Below are 16767 nucleotides of genomic sequence, written 5' to 3'. Positions count from 1 at the left end.
AAATGAGAGCTATTTGATTAAGAGAATAAAAAGAGCTTTAAAATCAGTTCACTACAGAGAATTCTGAGTATATATTTGGAAAGGAATTAAGACAGATTGTTACCTGGGTTTCTGCAATCCATCATAATCTGGGCAAGAGACTACAGGTGGCGATGAGACGAGAGAAAGAAAACAGGGAAGAGGAGAGCATAGCTTTGGGTGTTTGGGGATTTTTTTCCATATTTTAAAATTTTGGGGGGAGCTGGGGGAGATCGTGTTTGTGAGTGCTTCTCCCTTGAGGGGAAATTCCTGAAAAGGTACTTTAAATTTGGGGAGGAAGCGGCAGGGGGTGTTGGAAGTGGAAAACAAATAGATCTTGTATCTCTAGTGACAGCATGGCTTAGTGAGGAAGAGAGGCACAGCGGAAAGACCAGAAGACCTGAGTTCAAGTCTAAACTCGGCCATTGGCCTACTGTTTGACCTTCAGCAAGTCACTTAACCTAAGGTTCATCTTCTCAGATTCCACCACTTATCTGCTGTGACCTCGGGCAAGTCACTTAACTTCTCTGTGCCTCAGTTACCTCATCCATAAAATGGAGATTAAGACTGAGCTCCACATGGGACAAGCTGATAACCTTGTATCTCCCCCCAGTGCTTAGAACAGTGTTTGGCATAGAGTAAGCACTTGGATATCATTATTATTGTTATTACTCTAAAAAATGGGGATAACACCTGTTCTTCTACCTTCCTTAAAGAGTTGTTGTGAGGAAAAGGATAAGAAGGTTAATGTGAGTCTGCTATAGGAATGAAAGCACTATTCAAAAATCAAGGTATTATAGTTGCTCTGGGCTTCAGAAGACCCAGAATCTAGTCTCATCTTTGCCATTGGCCTATTGCGTGACCTTGGGCACGTCAATTTAACCTCATTCTACATCTCTTTCCAAATCTGTGAAATAAGTTTTAAATCCCTGTTCTCCCCGCCTCCTAGATTGTTAACCCCAAGTAGAATAGGCACTGTGTCTGATCTGATCATCTTGAATCTATCTACTCCAGCCCTCAATGTTTAGGAGTGCATCATTTAATGAACATCATAATTAAAACTTTTAGAAGAAAAACACAAAAATCCATTGATTTTCCTTCACCTGACATGATCACCAACACTGAATCATGAAGGGCAGGGTGCCACAACTCTAGTGGGGATTTTTCTAGTTTGGAAGCTCCGTGAAAGCAGGGATCCCGTCTACAACGTAGTACTCTCCCAAGTGTTTAGTCTAGTGCTCTGCACACAGGAGGGCTCAACAGATTGTTAAGAATCCACTTTAAATATCCATTTGGACCTTGTTACATTACCCATGACCTGATCCATAATGTCAGGATTTCTCCACCTGTTGAGAAATAAAGTGATCCAACAATACATAATAAGGTCACAGAAAAACAATTAAGATGTTAAAGCATTCACTAGGTCCACGGGTGTCTTTCAATAAAACTGTCATTGGATTAGAGGCTAGAACTTGATATAGGAGGCCTCAGTTTCAAAGATGAAAACTCCTGATACATGCCTATATTAAGGGATTTCTTTTTTAAGTCATAATAGCCTTTGACAATACAGGACTAAAGTTTCCCTACCATTTCCATTTGCAAATTAAGGTGCTAAAAATTGATATTCACATGCTTCATACAGATGGTGATTAACATCCTTCTACTTTCTCAGTGTCAGACTACTGCTAAACAAATTGCCTTTAAAATGGGGTTACCTTCTACTAAAAGAAAAATGTACTTAAATGTGTTATATCTGCAGCAGGATATCAATGTGAGCACCTTGTAGGCACCTTGAGTGTAGACCTTCCCATGACTCTCAATCAACAGTATTTATGAAGCACTTCTTCGTGCAGAGGACTGTACTGAGTACTTAGGAGAATACAATAAAGAGTTGGTAAACATGTCCCCTGCCTTCAAGGAGTTTACAGCTTAGAGGGGGAGACATTGCTACAAACAACTGATATGAACATAAGTGCTGTGGGGCAGAGGGTGGAGTGAATACCAAATGGTCAAAAGATGGATCCAAGCTCATAAACTACTAAATAAGGGAGGGAGACAGGGAAAAAAAGAACTTTAATCTCATTTCAATATTTCTTGTTCGGTGGCTACATGCTGTATCCACCTGAGGCAAAGTCAATAATAATAATAATAATATAAGCAGCCACAGAGATTTCCCAGTGGGGTAAAATGTACTGATCCAATTTTGCTTTTATGAATTTGGGGTAGCTATACTCCTTTGAGCCTCTTGATTGGCCAGCGGTGCCTGAGTGGCATGCTTTTTCTCCTTTCCGTATTCAGAATATATTTGGTTGCATTATGCTTCCAAAGGGCACTTCATTCCCAGGCCCCATGGTGTTAGCACAAGATAGAGAAGCAGCATGGGTAGAGCACAGGCCTAGAAATCAGAAGGTCCTGGGTTATAATTCTGGCTCCACCATTTGTTCGCTGTGTGACCCTGGGCAATTCACTTCTCTGTGCCTCACTTATCTCATCTGTGAAATGGGTAGTAAGACTGTGAGCCTCATGTGGGACATGGATCTTGTCCAACCTGATTATCTTGTATCTACCCTAGCTCTTAATACAGGGCCTGACTCATAGTAAGCATTTAACAAATACCATTAAAAAATTCCAAGAACAAAATTATAAAATCCTTGAAGCCAGCCCCTAAGTAAAACAATTAAAGGGATGTTGACATAATAAAATGTTGACTTTCCTTATATTACTTGTATTGATGGGATTAATACTCTATTTCCATCCTCGAGTTTCTACTTCCTTCTCCCAAGACCATTCCCCTCTTCTCTAGTATAGTAAGATGTTCATAAACAGAAGCAATGTCACAGCAAGGACACAGGTCCAAGCAGTCAGCCAGAGACCCAGTTCCTTAGGTAGACTCCGGGAAAAGGCTCATAATGGGGTTGTTCAAACACATACTGGATTTTTATCAAATGTGATATTTGGCCTAGACGGAAAGGGCCTGAGAGAAATTTTACACCGGAAATGTTCTTGCCTTATGAAAGCACGGAAGTAAATACATATTAAAAGGAGACTATGTTGTAACAATGAAAGAACAAATCTTTTTAAGTTCAATCGTATTTATTGAGCACTTACTATGTGCAGAGCACTGTACTAAGCACTTGGAATGTACAATTTGGCAACAGATAGAGACAATCCCGGCCCAACAACAGGTTCACAGTCCTGGAGCTCTTCAGCCTATATACTTTGAAGAAAACTGCCCAGACAAATAAGGAAATAGAGATGATACAAAAGATAGTAGATGGATGATCACTGATTATAATTCACCTGAACTGCTCAGCTAATTCAATTAAATACAATTAGAATTACATATTTCATTTTGTAATGACTGTCTTATTCTCCTTCAATGAGACGTTGTAGTCCAAAGCTTTATTTTTTATTTATTTTTTTTTTACTGAATGGCAGTTGGAATTTTTTCGATGAAGTTTATTGAACAACCTTGAGTTTTGTGAAGTGTTTTAAACGGCCAGATATTTTATTTTCTACAACTTGCACAATTCCTATAGTGCCTTGAATGTTTTACAAAGAGAGGGTTCCAAAATTCAGGAATATCAAAAGTCCTTTAAAGACCCAATTCACAGAAGCCAGGGTTTTCTCTTTGTATGAAATATTAATATATATCCATAGACCTTAGACGGGAAATATCAACATTTACTGTTCTCAGGAAACAAATTTAGTAAATTCTGTTACATTTCTGGTAATCAATTCTGATAAAATCAAGTTTTTAAAGGATATGGAAATGATGACTTTACCATGATTAACACTGGAGTAAGAATTCTAAAAATACCACATTGCATTACCCACCGTCCTACTTAAAGAGCATGAAAAGATACATTGCTATTCTGAGTTACCACATAAATCAGGAAAGTTGCAATGACATAGATGTCACAATTAAGCACCATATGCTTTCATGATGCCTGAGTTTTTGATGGGGGAAACTGTTTGAACAAAGAGTCCACAGTCTAGTAACAAATTTAAGCTGTACCCAAAGTGCTTCTAGGGCTATCAAAATCAAGAGGAGCTCAACAAATGACTGTGGAACCTACAGTGTCACTTTTTGCACCAACACTTTGGCAAAAATCAAGCACCAGTGATAAATGTCTGAAAGCAACATTACCAACTGTGCATCTTTTTGCCCTCGTCATGGCTAAAGGTCCCTGGAAGCCTCCTGATATTTAGGAGTGTGTAGAAGGAAATCTGAAACCAAGTGAAATTGTAATTAAATATTGGTTATGATGCTCAGGTGGTTTTCTAGAAATGTTTTACTCTTTTAAAAAAGGCATTTTCACAAAGTAAATTCACAGTCAACTAGACATATGTATTTCAGGATTTCCTATGATGGGCAAATTTGAAAGTCTGTAACACTATTAAAAATCTGTTCTCAGTCAACCTGCCATTTGTTTTCTACCAAAATATCACCTAATAATCAGTAAGAATATTTAGTTCATCCTTTATGTATGAATTAATCTTCAAAACGTTGCAGTCATTTGGAAGATAAGATGTGCGGACCGGAACTTGCCATGACCTCAAAGTGCAGAAGGCAGATTTTTCAGGATCAGGAGATTCAAATTCCTTTCATTTAGGTTGCAGCTAGTGTAATGAAAGAATATAGATTGCAGGCAACAAGTTGAGTGCTTTTTGCAAGGCAGAGTGCTGAAACTAACCCTACTTTCTCCTTGAGAAGCAGCGTGACTCACTGGAAAGAGCACGGGCTTTGGAGTCAGAGGTCATGGGTTCGAACCCCGGCTCTGCCCCTTGGCAGCTGTGTGACTGTGGGCAAGTCACTTCACTTCTCTGTGCCTCAGTTCCCTCATCTGTAAAATGAGGATTAAGACTGTGAGCCCCACGTGGGACAACCTGATTCCCCTGTGTCTACCCCAGCGCTTAGAACAGTGCTCGGCACATAGTAAGCGCTTAACAAATACCAACATTAACATTATTATTACCTATGTGCCAATGCTGCCTGGAAGGTATCGCATCTTGGTATTTATTGTGCAATCACTGATTGTCAGCTTATATTCAATGTCTGTTCAGGAGGTAATCTAGAAGAAGATTAGGCTAAAAAGTAAAAATAGAATTCACTCTAGAGGGCTGTGTTCAAACAGGCAATGTGAAGTGGGAATTTGAGCTTTCTTCAGGAAATTGATTCAGCACAAGCATGCCAATCCAGATCATTCAGATCAGAACTCCTTCTCACCCTCGCCTAGCCTGCTCCCCTATAGAGGGTTTATTGGGCCAAATAAAAGCAGCTGGGCTACAAAAGTTTATGAAACTCATCAACAGGAAAACGCAATCCAAGTAAGAGTTAAATTAGGCCATATCTTCCCCATAGCAAGGAATTAAGTGGTATGCAGCAGTGAAAGATTTCAATTCACATAAGATCTTTAAATAATATTTTATCAAGATATTTGCTTCAAACCCACATTCTACAATATTGAGGGGATGCCTCCAGACTAAAGACTCTCATTTCCTTAGCAGTAACCAGACCCAGCTTTAACTCACTAATTTGGACAAACAAGGTACAAGAGGAAAGGGTTTTGTGATAAAGGATAATCCAGCACAGTTGGAAGACTTTTGCCTTGGGTAAACTAGGCCTTAAAAAATTTAATTAATACAAAGATTAAGAGGCACAATGGTAGGTCAAAAGGTTTGATAAGTTATCTCAACTAAAGTGCCAAGACCTAGTACTAAAACATCACCAATCAGCTTCAAATAAGCATTCACTGTAGACAGCAGCAGCAGTCATTTGCCACTGCTAGCCAAAGAAGACTTCCAGATTGTTCATGTTCTGAGAGAGGAAGAGTCCCGTGTTCTGGTATTGATTCAATTATTTTTTTTTGAGTGTGCCATTCATAAAATAAAATGAATATGGCTTTGCTAGGGAACAAATGGACTCCCTATCAATAATTTCCTCTTTACTTTCACATTTGGAAAACTAAACATTGCTAGAAAGTTGATTTTCCCCCTCCCTTTATCTACTGACCATGACATACACAATCCAATTGCTTTTCCAAGTTAGCAATTCCAAAATGAAAAAAATGTTATTTTACCAATATTTATTCTTGAAATAATTTTACCAATATTTATTCTTGAAATAATCATTTCTCTAGGGACATGAACAGCAACTAACCATAATGTTTAAAAAAAAATCAGTACCTTACTCAGCTTATTTCCAGTCACATATGAACTTTCAAGGTATAGGTTATAAACACCACCATCCTATGTTCATTGCTTTTTTTAACGGCAATTCAAATAAAAGCAGCATGGCTCAGTGGAAAGAGCATGGGCTTGGGAGTCGGAGATCATAAATTCTAATCCCAGCTCTGCCAATTGTCAGCTGTGTGACTTTGGGCAAGTCACTTAACTTCTCTGTGCCTCAGTTACCTCATCTGTAAAATGGGGATTAAAACTGTGAGCCCCACATGGGACAACCTGATCATCTTGTATCAGGTGACTGCCCCCTCCCCTTGTGCTTAGAACAGTGCTTTGCACATAGTAAGCGCTTAACAAATACCATCATCATCATAAAATCTAGTACAGGTCATTAACTCATTCATCAGGCCAAATACTGAGTGAGGCTACAAGTCATGTCATACTGCACTCTTACCACAGGACAGTAATAGCAGAAAGTTCATTTATTCATTAATATTTATTGAGCACTTACTGTGTGCAGAGCACTGTACTAAACTCTTAGGAGAGTACAATGTAACAGATAGATTCCCTGCCCACAGTGAGTTTACAGTCTAGCAGAGGAGGATACAGACATGAATATAAAGATATGCACATAAGTGCTCTGGGGCTGCCAGGAATGTGGTGGGGGGGAGGGGGAGAACAAAAAGAGAACAAGTTAGGATGAAGCAAGAGGGAGTGGGAGAAGAGGAAAAGGGCCTACGTCAGAGAAGGCCTCTTGGAGATGTGCCTTCTCTGAAGGCAGGGAGAGTAACTGTCTGTCAGATCTGAGGAGGGAGGCCATTCCAGGCCAGAGGCAGGACGTGGGCAATGGGGCAGCGGTGACATAGATGAGATCGAGGGTCACTGAGAAGGTTGGCATTCGAAGAGGCAAGTGTGTGGTCTGGGATCACCAAAGATATAGAAGCCCATTGTAATTACTGTGGTATTTGCTAAGTGCTTATTATTTGCCACTGTACTAAGTCCTGGGGTGGATACAAGCAAATTGAGTTGGACAAAGTCCCTGTCCCACATGGGGTTCACAATCTTAATCCCCATTTAACAGATGAGGTAACTAAGACACAGAGAAGTGAACTGACTTGCACAAGGTCACACAGAAGACAAGTGGAAGAGCAGGGATGAGAACCCATGACCTATCAGGCCTGTGCTCCATCCACTATGCCCTGCTGTTTTGAAAATAAGAACAATTCCACTAGTGATAACAATGTAAGAAGAGGTACCTCTTCTGAGATTTCAGGTATATTTTGCTTCTGTGGAATGTACCTGTCCAGATGTAATATTGTTCATTCTTTAATTTTAAAATGGAACATTAATGCCAAAATTGAATATTAATGTTTATCATGGTAAAAACTCAACTGGAAAGTGCTATGGTATTTATAATCAGAGTATTTGAATGTGGTGAGTACCTGAGATGCTCAAACCATTGTTGAGACTCACAAAGATGAACAATGACTAAAAGGGAAGACAAAAAGCATGAAATTTAAATAATAAATACTTGTTCACCATTGGGTCATAAAAGCTATATGCTGGAAATTAATCTTTAGTACAAAAATTCTAAAATAAGGGAGAGTATTTTTGTACAAAAACGTGATAGGTCTACTGCATGTACTCTCTCAGGCATTTAGTACAGTGTTCTGCACAAACTAAGGGCTCAACAGATACCACTGACTGATAGGTCAACTTGTTTATTCTGTAGAGTGCCATTTCTTGTGGATAGGTTTATGCGTAGACAACATTTTCCCCATGCTATCCATCCAGATTCCATTACCAGACAGTGAATTCACACATAAGACAACATTCAGCTGTGTATAATCTTCCAAAAATAACAAGCATGACTACTGTTCAGGCCACTGTGATATTAAACTTGGCATGTTTGAAGATTCATTTGAATATGATGTGTGCAAAGACTAGAGTAGGTATAGACCAGCCCATAACAAGAAATGGGTCATCTGAAGTCATGGAATTAGGAAAAATATCTCCAACAACTGTTCCTGAGAAGTTCATCAAGTCATCTTGCAAATTCAAATTTTGTTGACCAACTTCAAGATAAATTTACTGGTTTTTAAAAGTGAGAATTTTTGATCCAACTCTACCTCATAGTTATTTTCTCTATACCGACAAAATGTATACCTCGTACAACAAAATCAAAAGCTGAGTTCACTAAAATTATGTTCATGATTGGGAAAATGATACAAGCATTATTCATACATTATGTGGATGCATATTCAAGTGGTGAGAATATGATTGTCAGTACCAGGATAAATTCAATATAGCTCACTATTTTTAAAGATACTATGGGATTCAATAATGTCTTTGAATTATCATTTTATACTAAAACTATTGTTGCCAAGTTATTTTTTGGGTGTAAATCACCTTTTGGATAATCATTACATTATCATGGAATTGTTAAGCTGGGCACAGATCAAAAATAATAAATTAGAATGTTCCATGTTACTTTTTGTCTTGTGATGACCTCTCCTGGTTGAGCTGTTCATTATTCTTGAATCTAGTAGTTAAGAGTATCTTACTCAGCTGTGAATGTCTGGAGTCTTCAGAACACATTCAACTCATTTAAAAACTATAATTTTTAATGGAAAATTATTAGAAAGATAAAGGTACAGTTTTAAAATTTTGATACTGTTACTTGACACCAATAGAATTATGTGCATTCTTCTCGTTTGCCAGTAATTCACGTCTACGGAGCCCAAAAAAATAGCTGCCCTGTCCTTGGTGAGACTTGCAGTACATTTTTCTCTTGATTTATTTTTCCTCTTATCCAGTCAATTGAGAATCTTAATTTTGGAGAAGTTGGAACTACCAGGACATACTTCATGCAAACTAATGTAAATGAAAGCTACAGACTCATCAGCTGGTATGTCAGCATGTGTAGTTTGAATTCATTTCATGTTTCCTATGAAATCATTTAAATAATTACAATTTGGAAATTAAAATGAGTGTTTTTTTAAATAATGAAACTGTGTTAAAAAGTTTGTGAAGGCAAGAATGTAGATGTACACATGTGAAACAAGCTAAAACAATCATTCTTGGGTTTGATCCTTAACTCACAGCATGAGTTGTCACCTACTGGAGAAGCCTGAGAACATTGGGAAAATGGAGGCTTCAGTTCGGAGACAAAAAAAAACCAGGTTGGATTCCCTGATTCATTATTAACTTGGATGTACAAAGAATTAAAATATTTAACTTGGTTCAACATCTGCATGCCTTACCAGTGGTCCTTTTGTTGGATTCACTGGAAAAATGTAATTTCAAACTTAATTTCAGTACTGGCTACCTTAACCTTTTCCTTCCCAGAGAATAAATGCTCTTCTACAAAGGAATGTGATTCTAATCACATTTGGCATTCAAAAGTGTTTAAAATTTTGAACTATTTATGCCTCTGATCACTTCCTACATGCATTTGCACAATAAATATTTTGGGGACATTATTCTCTTTTCCATGAGTATTCTGCTAAAACTTTTTCAATAATAAACCCAAACTTATCGTTCAAATGTTTGGCATGTGATGTCAATTCTAAGATATTAAAAAGGTGCTTTTGCATTGACAAGGGCCTAGAGCACATTTCTCTACATATCAGAAAGCTATTAAAAGTGTTTCAACATAGAACTGTAGGGACTTAAAACAGATGACTTCAGCCTGTCAAGAAACATTGAAAGAATCTTTTTGGTGCCATTACCTCCTATTAGAAAGAGAAAAAATGTGATCAATTTATAGCCACACGGATGTCCCTGTGATTTTTTTCCAAAGGATATCAGTAAAGGTAAGTTAGCAGAAGACTACAATTGTAGGTTCTATCACTACCAGTTATGAATACTAACAACATATAACAGGCAATAAAATGGCCAAATGTTCAAAAAAGGAAAGTATCCACTAACCAGCCATCTCTCAAACCACCATAAATCAATTGTTTAAATTCACATACACACACATATGGTGTGCTTACATTCTCCAGCCATGCGTTTTCATTGGAAGATTCAGTCCATAAACACACACAAAAAAACCCTCGAGCGTTTAACTCTTCTAGCACTGGGAGAGGAGTGTGCCTGTCCTCTTTAGATTCCCAATCTACTCTAGCAAAGGCTGCATAAGAGGGATTGAATCCCTTCACTCTTTCAACATTTTAAAGATTACCATAAAATAGCATAGAGGGGGCCTGGGTTCGGACTGCCAGAAAGAACAGCAATGAAAAGTTGCATTTACCTGCAAACCTTTGCAGAAAACTGCAGAGCACTGCAATGTTAAAGATCTCCGTTGGAGCTTATGCATCTTTCCCGGGCTGCAATTCAGCAATTCGTTAGCATTAAGCTCTTTACAGAGCTCCAACAGCTACACCTTTAGTGCCCGGTGTTTCCCAATTTTGACAGGGAAATCGGAGTTTTAATTCCAGGCAGCTGAACTTTTTAAGGCACACCCTTCACACCTTCGTTGCCCTGCCTTTTAAAAAAAAAATCTTTCTAAAATGAAATCATCAGCTGACTCCTTTTTGGCTCTGGTCTTTCCTTACCCATCTCCCAGCCAGCAAATCCTCCCAGCCAAGATGATCAGCCACACTAAACTGGAAGAACTTGCAAGTCTCTGAACTAGTCCGGGCCCCCAAAACTTTCCACCAGAACCTTCCCCCCCCCAAAAAAAAATAAAACAAACCAGGACCATCTCCCCCTCCAAAAAATAACAACCCACCAAAATATTTCCCTCATTGCCCGATCTGCAGTTTCTCCTCCTCCCTGACTGCAATTATGGGACCAGAGTGGCACCCCAAGAGAGAAAACGAGAGGGAGAGGATCATCATTTTTTAGTCGGGGACGGAAAGTCAGACCCCCAGGGAAATATATCAGCTCAAGTTCCAAGTCAGGGGAGCCCAAGGCTACTTACGGGATGCAGAAAAGGCAGTCCGAGCTCTGCAGTTGATGCTGCTGAAAATCCAGAGGAATACCGCTGCCCCGCAGCCAGCTCCAGGTATCCCAACCATCCTTCCCCCTCCGGCTCGCTTTATTCCCAAATCCCGTTGTGGAATAGCCTTCCCAACCTCTCCTGCTCTATCCCTCCCCTCTCCGGACGGTAGATCTTCTCTCGGGCCGTCTCCGCGATGGACTGGATCGGGTTTAAAAAATAAAAAAAGAAAGACAAGGTCTCTTTCTACTTCTCTTCTGCCTTTAGTTCTTCAGGGCTTGTGCAGGCAGGGAAAGTCTCAGACTCTTTTCCTTCCCTCTCCCATAAAACCGACAAAGTAGCGAGGGAAAGAAATTCACCCAGAAGAGGGGTGGGAAGAATCTATGTATTCTTCCACCAGAAAAAAAAAAAAACCTTCTCCGGGGAAGTAACCAGAAAAGAAGGTGCAAGAGAATGCGGGGAGGTGGGGAAAAAAAAAGAGGGGGGAGAAAGGTGGTGGTGGCTCTGCTGATGCTCTTGCTACCACTGCAGTTCAACACTTCCTTCACCACTGAGCAGTGCCAAGGAGCGAGGTTTCCAATCACCTCCCGGCTCCGACGGATCGATATATGCACATATATTTACATCTCCACCCCCCCAGCCCCACACGCACGCAGGAGGATACTTGCGCAGCAGCACCCAGCTCAGCTCTCTGCTTCCCCGGGATTCAGCATTTTCCAGCAGCAGGAGGAGGAGGGGGAGGAGGAAAAAGAGAAGGAGGAGGAGGAGGAAATACTGCCACCACCAGCTCTTGCAACCAGCCAGGGGAAGGAAGGAGGGAGGAGGCTTGGGGGAATCCTCCTGTCTCTCTTTTTCTGGCTCCTCCTTCTTCTCCTTGCACAAGCCCCTCCAGCTGGCAGGACTCTTCTCCCTTCCACTAGTCTCCTTTTAAAAAGCAAGGTCCGGGCAGAGGGTTTTTTTTAGGGGAAGGGGCTCTGGCCGAGCTCCCAAGGCCGGGAGGATGAGCTAACCAGGGTACTGAAGTTCTCCCAGTAACCTTGCAAGGAGCCTCCTTCCTCCTTTAGGAAAAAAAAAATCACACCCACCCCCCCTCGGTTTAGAGGACTTGGGTTTTCCCTTCCTCTCCTCACCCGAGAAAGGATATGGTACAGGCCCTCTTTCTATCCAGCCTCCTGGGATCCACGATCGGGAATCCGAGCGGTCCTAACTCCGGGGATGCGCTGGAGCATCCTCGCCCCTGGAAGAGCTCGCACTGCAGAAGTCGCTAATGCAGATGTTTTCGATGTGCAATTAATTCACCCACACAACCACATGCACGGGAGCGCGCCAGATGCACGGAGATGCAGGGGAGTCCACACAAGGGCAGGCAAAGACGGATTCGGAGAGGAAAGCCACAATCACCCAACTGCACAGAGCGAGAGGCGAACAACAACAGTGCCCAGCGAGGGAACTACTTACAGGCCTTAGAGGCAAGCTACCTCGGGGAGAAAGGGAGATGAGAGGACAAGAAGAGGCTTTTCCCCCATCCTTCTCTTTCACTCACACACTTAATTCAGCTTCAGTTTGTTTTTATAGAACTCTCCTTTTCAGATCTCTTCTGAACACGTATAATGTGACTTTAAGGTCATCTAAATAACTCATAATGACTAGAGAGAAACGAGCGGGGCCGACTCAGATATCAATGTCTTGTACTCGATGATTCTTCACCAGTAAGAGAAATAAAATCTTTACTGGGGACTTGCCTAATACTAAAACACTTACTTTTGAATAACCCGATAGACTTTCACTTGGTTCAATTCAGTAGTAATAGTATTTAATTAGTGTAATATTTACGAGACATTTGGCAGTCTTTGGTTGGGCCAAGGTTTGGGGGATTTATTGAGATGACCTATAAAAAACTGCAGATTTGATTGTGTCCTTGGCAATGGATAATTCAATTAATCAATGGTATGTATAGTATAAATATAATACCATTAATAATTATAATAAAGAGTACATTTGATAAATAATTATAAAGGAAAGTAAAATCTTATTTCAACTTTAAACATGCATCCTGCATGATTAATGAACAAATAACTCCTTAAATAATTATTTGCCTAATCCAATACCCCAGGAAGCAGCACATAAAGAGTACCCGTAGCAACCAGAAGAGTGCTGCTCTTTCTCGCACTTCTTTATAAAACCATAGAGAAGTTCTTCAGCTAGATAACATGGTATCCTCTGATAACTGGAGAGCGAGTCTATTCCTGTTGGGCATAAGCCTAGGTAAAAGGAACAATCCCTGCAGGTGTTGGAGAGGACATTTCCCTACATCTCTATGCTCTAGTCAAGAGAAAATTGAACTCATTCTAATCAAACAAGAAGTCAAATGAGAAGCAGAGCTGCCTAATAGGTTTCACTGCCACTAGAGACCTATAGACTATTTCTTTAAGGTCCACTAGGGGTTATTAGATCCTGGGAGTGTGGGCTTGTGCTAATCTTCATGGCTGCCTTATGGGATCTGTACAAAAAGAGGACTTCTTGATGTCCCTGATGTGCCCCTTTTTCTACTCCTAAGATATCCCTGTTATTCCTTCGAGAGTATACTGGACCAGATATGGAAAAATCTCTACTTACCAACTGCCATTATACTGCCTTTCTTCAGCAGTGGTTAGCGATGGAGTTTATTTGTATCAGGATGACCCTTGGGTCTTTGTTTGCCATATAGGGGAAAGAAATGGAAAAACTATGCCCTTGGACTGGAGGAAATCTATCAACCATTTAAAAACTTGAATAGTTTTAGTCCACCATCTCCCTGGAGCTTCTAGCTGTAAGAATCTTGTAAAAGATTTAAGTTAGCAGGGCCAAAGAGTTGTGTGACACCAAAGACTCCAGAGAGATTAAACCTTCCAGGTTTTGAAATGCCCTATCTACAGGGATTTTAAGATAATTCACTTTGACCACTTCCTCCAAGACATGACAAATCATTCCACAAATCATCTTAGGCATTTCAAAGTCTGGAAGCAGAGATAGCAACAAGAGCTAAAATATTTGGTCCTGAGGACGTTTAGAAACCCATAGCCGGAACAGGGAAGTGTCAATTAACCATTTCTCAGGGGGTGCCTATCCCACCTGCCAAATCTTCTCTGAATTGGTTGGTAGAAAATATGAGGCAGTAATATGTGCCCACCTTAACATTACATCCCATGTCAGAGAGCTGTGTGTTCTCTCACTGCTTCTCCACCTGCCAGTAACCTTCCCCCTCCCCCCCCAAAAAATAACTAGGTAATACTGTTGCCCATCTGAGGGAGTAGAGATACCTAAGGTGTGCTCCTCGAAGGTTCTGATCATTTTGGAGCATCTCCTCCAAGAGAACTCCTCACTCCAGAAAATTGATTTTAGTTCTCAGTGGTCAGGGGAAGATTGTAAACTCCTTGCGGGGGGTTGGGAGGGGGCTCTGCACACAGTAAGTACTCAGTGGATTTGACTGATTGATCGAGGAGGTACCTGCCCCTCTCCCCGCCCAATCACCCTACCCCAGTAGGAGTTCTCTAGAGTGACATACCCTAACCCCTATCTCCATGGCAGGCTGGAAGGCTCCCAGAGAACTCATAATGACAACCGGGTAGCCAGCTGCATATTGACTCATCAGCTAATGGGTAGCTGTAGGGTGGAAGGAAGTTTGGCTCATTCCCCTGGAAGTCAGTGGAAAGATCCCAGGACAGAGTCATGGTATTCTGATTCTAGTTATGGCTCAGTCACCTGCCTCCTGTGTGACCTTGGATAAGTCACTTAACCTCCCTGTGCATCCATTTTCTCATCCATAAAATAATAATAATAATAATGTTGGTATTTGTTAAGCACATACTATGTGCAGAGCGCTGTTCTAAGCGCTGGGGTAGACACAAGGGAATCAGGTTGTCCCACGTGGGGCTCACAGTCTTAATCCCCATTTTACAGATGAGGTAACTGAGGCACAGAGAAGTGAAGTGACTTGCCCAAAGTCACACAGCTGACAAGTGGCAGAGCCGGGATTCAAACCCATGACCTCTGACTCCAAAGCCTGTGCTCTTTCCACTCTTCCTCCCACTTAGACTTTGAGCCCAAAGTAGGAGAGGGACTCAGTAGTAGTAATAATAATCGTAATACTTTTTAAGTGCTAAGTGCCAAGTACTGCACTAAGCTCTGGAGTAGATGCAGGGCAATTGGATCAGAGAGTGCTTAACATAATGTTTGGTTCATAGTAAGTGCTCAGTAAATATTAATATTATTATCATCACCAGAGAATGAGCACAGATGTAGTACTGCTATATCTGTGAAAATTCATCTGAAGACTAGAAGAGAAAATCAAAAAAATTGTGCAAAAATAGAATGGCAAGGCATTTGGGGAAGCAGGTTCAGAAGTGGGATGACATTATTTACTCAGAAATGGTAATTGTTCTTTGGAAGAGTTTTTTCTTCCATAGGACATATGTTCCCAAGCACACGTATTCTAATAGAGGAGTAGGAAGTGAGACAGAAGGGATCCTGAAATTATGCCAATTTATGTCTTCCTGATGGAATGGACAAAAATGTATCTCCATCCATCTTCCTTCACAGACACTTCAACACGATTATCTACCTTCAGAGATCCTTTCCAGATAACTATAGGCTGTAAACTCCACTAGGGCAGGGATCTTGTCTCCCAACTCTATTGTATTGTACTCTCCCAAGTGCTTGGTACAATGCTCTCCGCATAGGTAGTACTCAATAAATACCACTGATGGATTGATTGGTGTATAGCTTAATTAGCTGTTAATGTGGAGTGATGAGTAGTTGGAAGTATTCTTTAGGATGGATTTGGTAAAAGACTAGGCAAAAGAAAAGGGAAGATATTCCAGACAGAGGTGCTGGGAGAAATGGGAAGGGGAGTGGGAAAGTTGAGGGTGAAAGATGCTTAGAAAACTTGCTTCAGAGAAGCCGCGAGCATGAGCTGGCATGTAACTGTCAAAGAGAGCAGCCAGGTATGAAGAAACCAGCTGCAGGAAAACCTAGCAGCTTTTGTTTTATGTGAGAAAAAATAAGGGAACAAACAGTTGTTGGTTTAATAAGAAAACCAATGATGTAATCAGACTGGCATTACAGAAAGTTAAATATATAAGATAGACAGAAGGGAAGACAGGCTACCAGCAAGAGGTTGTTAATAATTGTGGTATTTATTAAGCACTTTCTGTATACCATGCACTGTGCTGAGCATGAGGCCGTCCCCACCTCTAGATTGTCAGCAAATTCTGTCCAGTGAATGTGTTTACCACATCTGTTGTATCGTACTCTCCCAAGTGCTTAGTACAATGATCTGCACACAGTAAGTGTTCAATAAATACCATTGATCGACTGATAGGGTTGATATATTACAGTTACATCAGACACAGTCACTGTCTTGCATAGGGCTCACAGTTTAAGTGGGAGGGAGATCAGGAATTTAATCACCATTATACAGTTGAGGAAATTAAAGTTGAAAGAAGAGGCAAGTGGTGGAGGCAGGATTAGAATCCAGGCCTCCTGACTCCCACTCCTGTATTCTTTCCACAAGATAAAACTGTTGCAGTAATCCAACTATCCAGCTACGAAGCGAATCGGGCTTGTAGCAGGGTAATAAC

At 40.7% G+C, this 16767-nt stretch overlaps 1 protein-coding gene across 1 annotated transcript in view; it reads right to left on the bottom strand.

Annotated features, from left to right (window-relative positions):
* CNTNAP2 (contactin associated protein 2) overlaps positions 1 to 12145 on the bottom strand; it is a 1271576-nt gene extending 1259431 nt beyond the window's left edge. The window contains exon 1 of the mRNA XM_029062825.2: positions 11132 to 12145. Coding sequence (XP_028918658.1) covers positions 11132 to 11228 — 97 coding nt within the window. The 5' untranslated portion in view covers positions 11229 to 12145. The remainder of the gene's footprint in view (positions 1 to 11131) is intronic.
* Between the last annotated feature and the right edge of the window lie 4622 nt (positions 12146 to 16767).

Source organism: Ornithorhynchus anatinus, chromosome 4 (assembly GCF_004115215.2).
Source record: "Ornithorhynchus anatinus isolate Pmale09 chromosome 4, mOrnAna1.pri.v4, whole genome shotgun sequence".
NCBI classification, from domain to species: Eukaryota; Metazoa; Chordata; class Mammalia; order Monotremata; family Ornithorhynchidae; genus Ornithorhynchus; species Ornithorhynchus anatinus.
The sequence above is the reverse complement of the archived record's forward strand: the minus strand, read 5'-3'. Positions and strand labels throughout refer to the sequence as shown.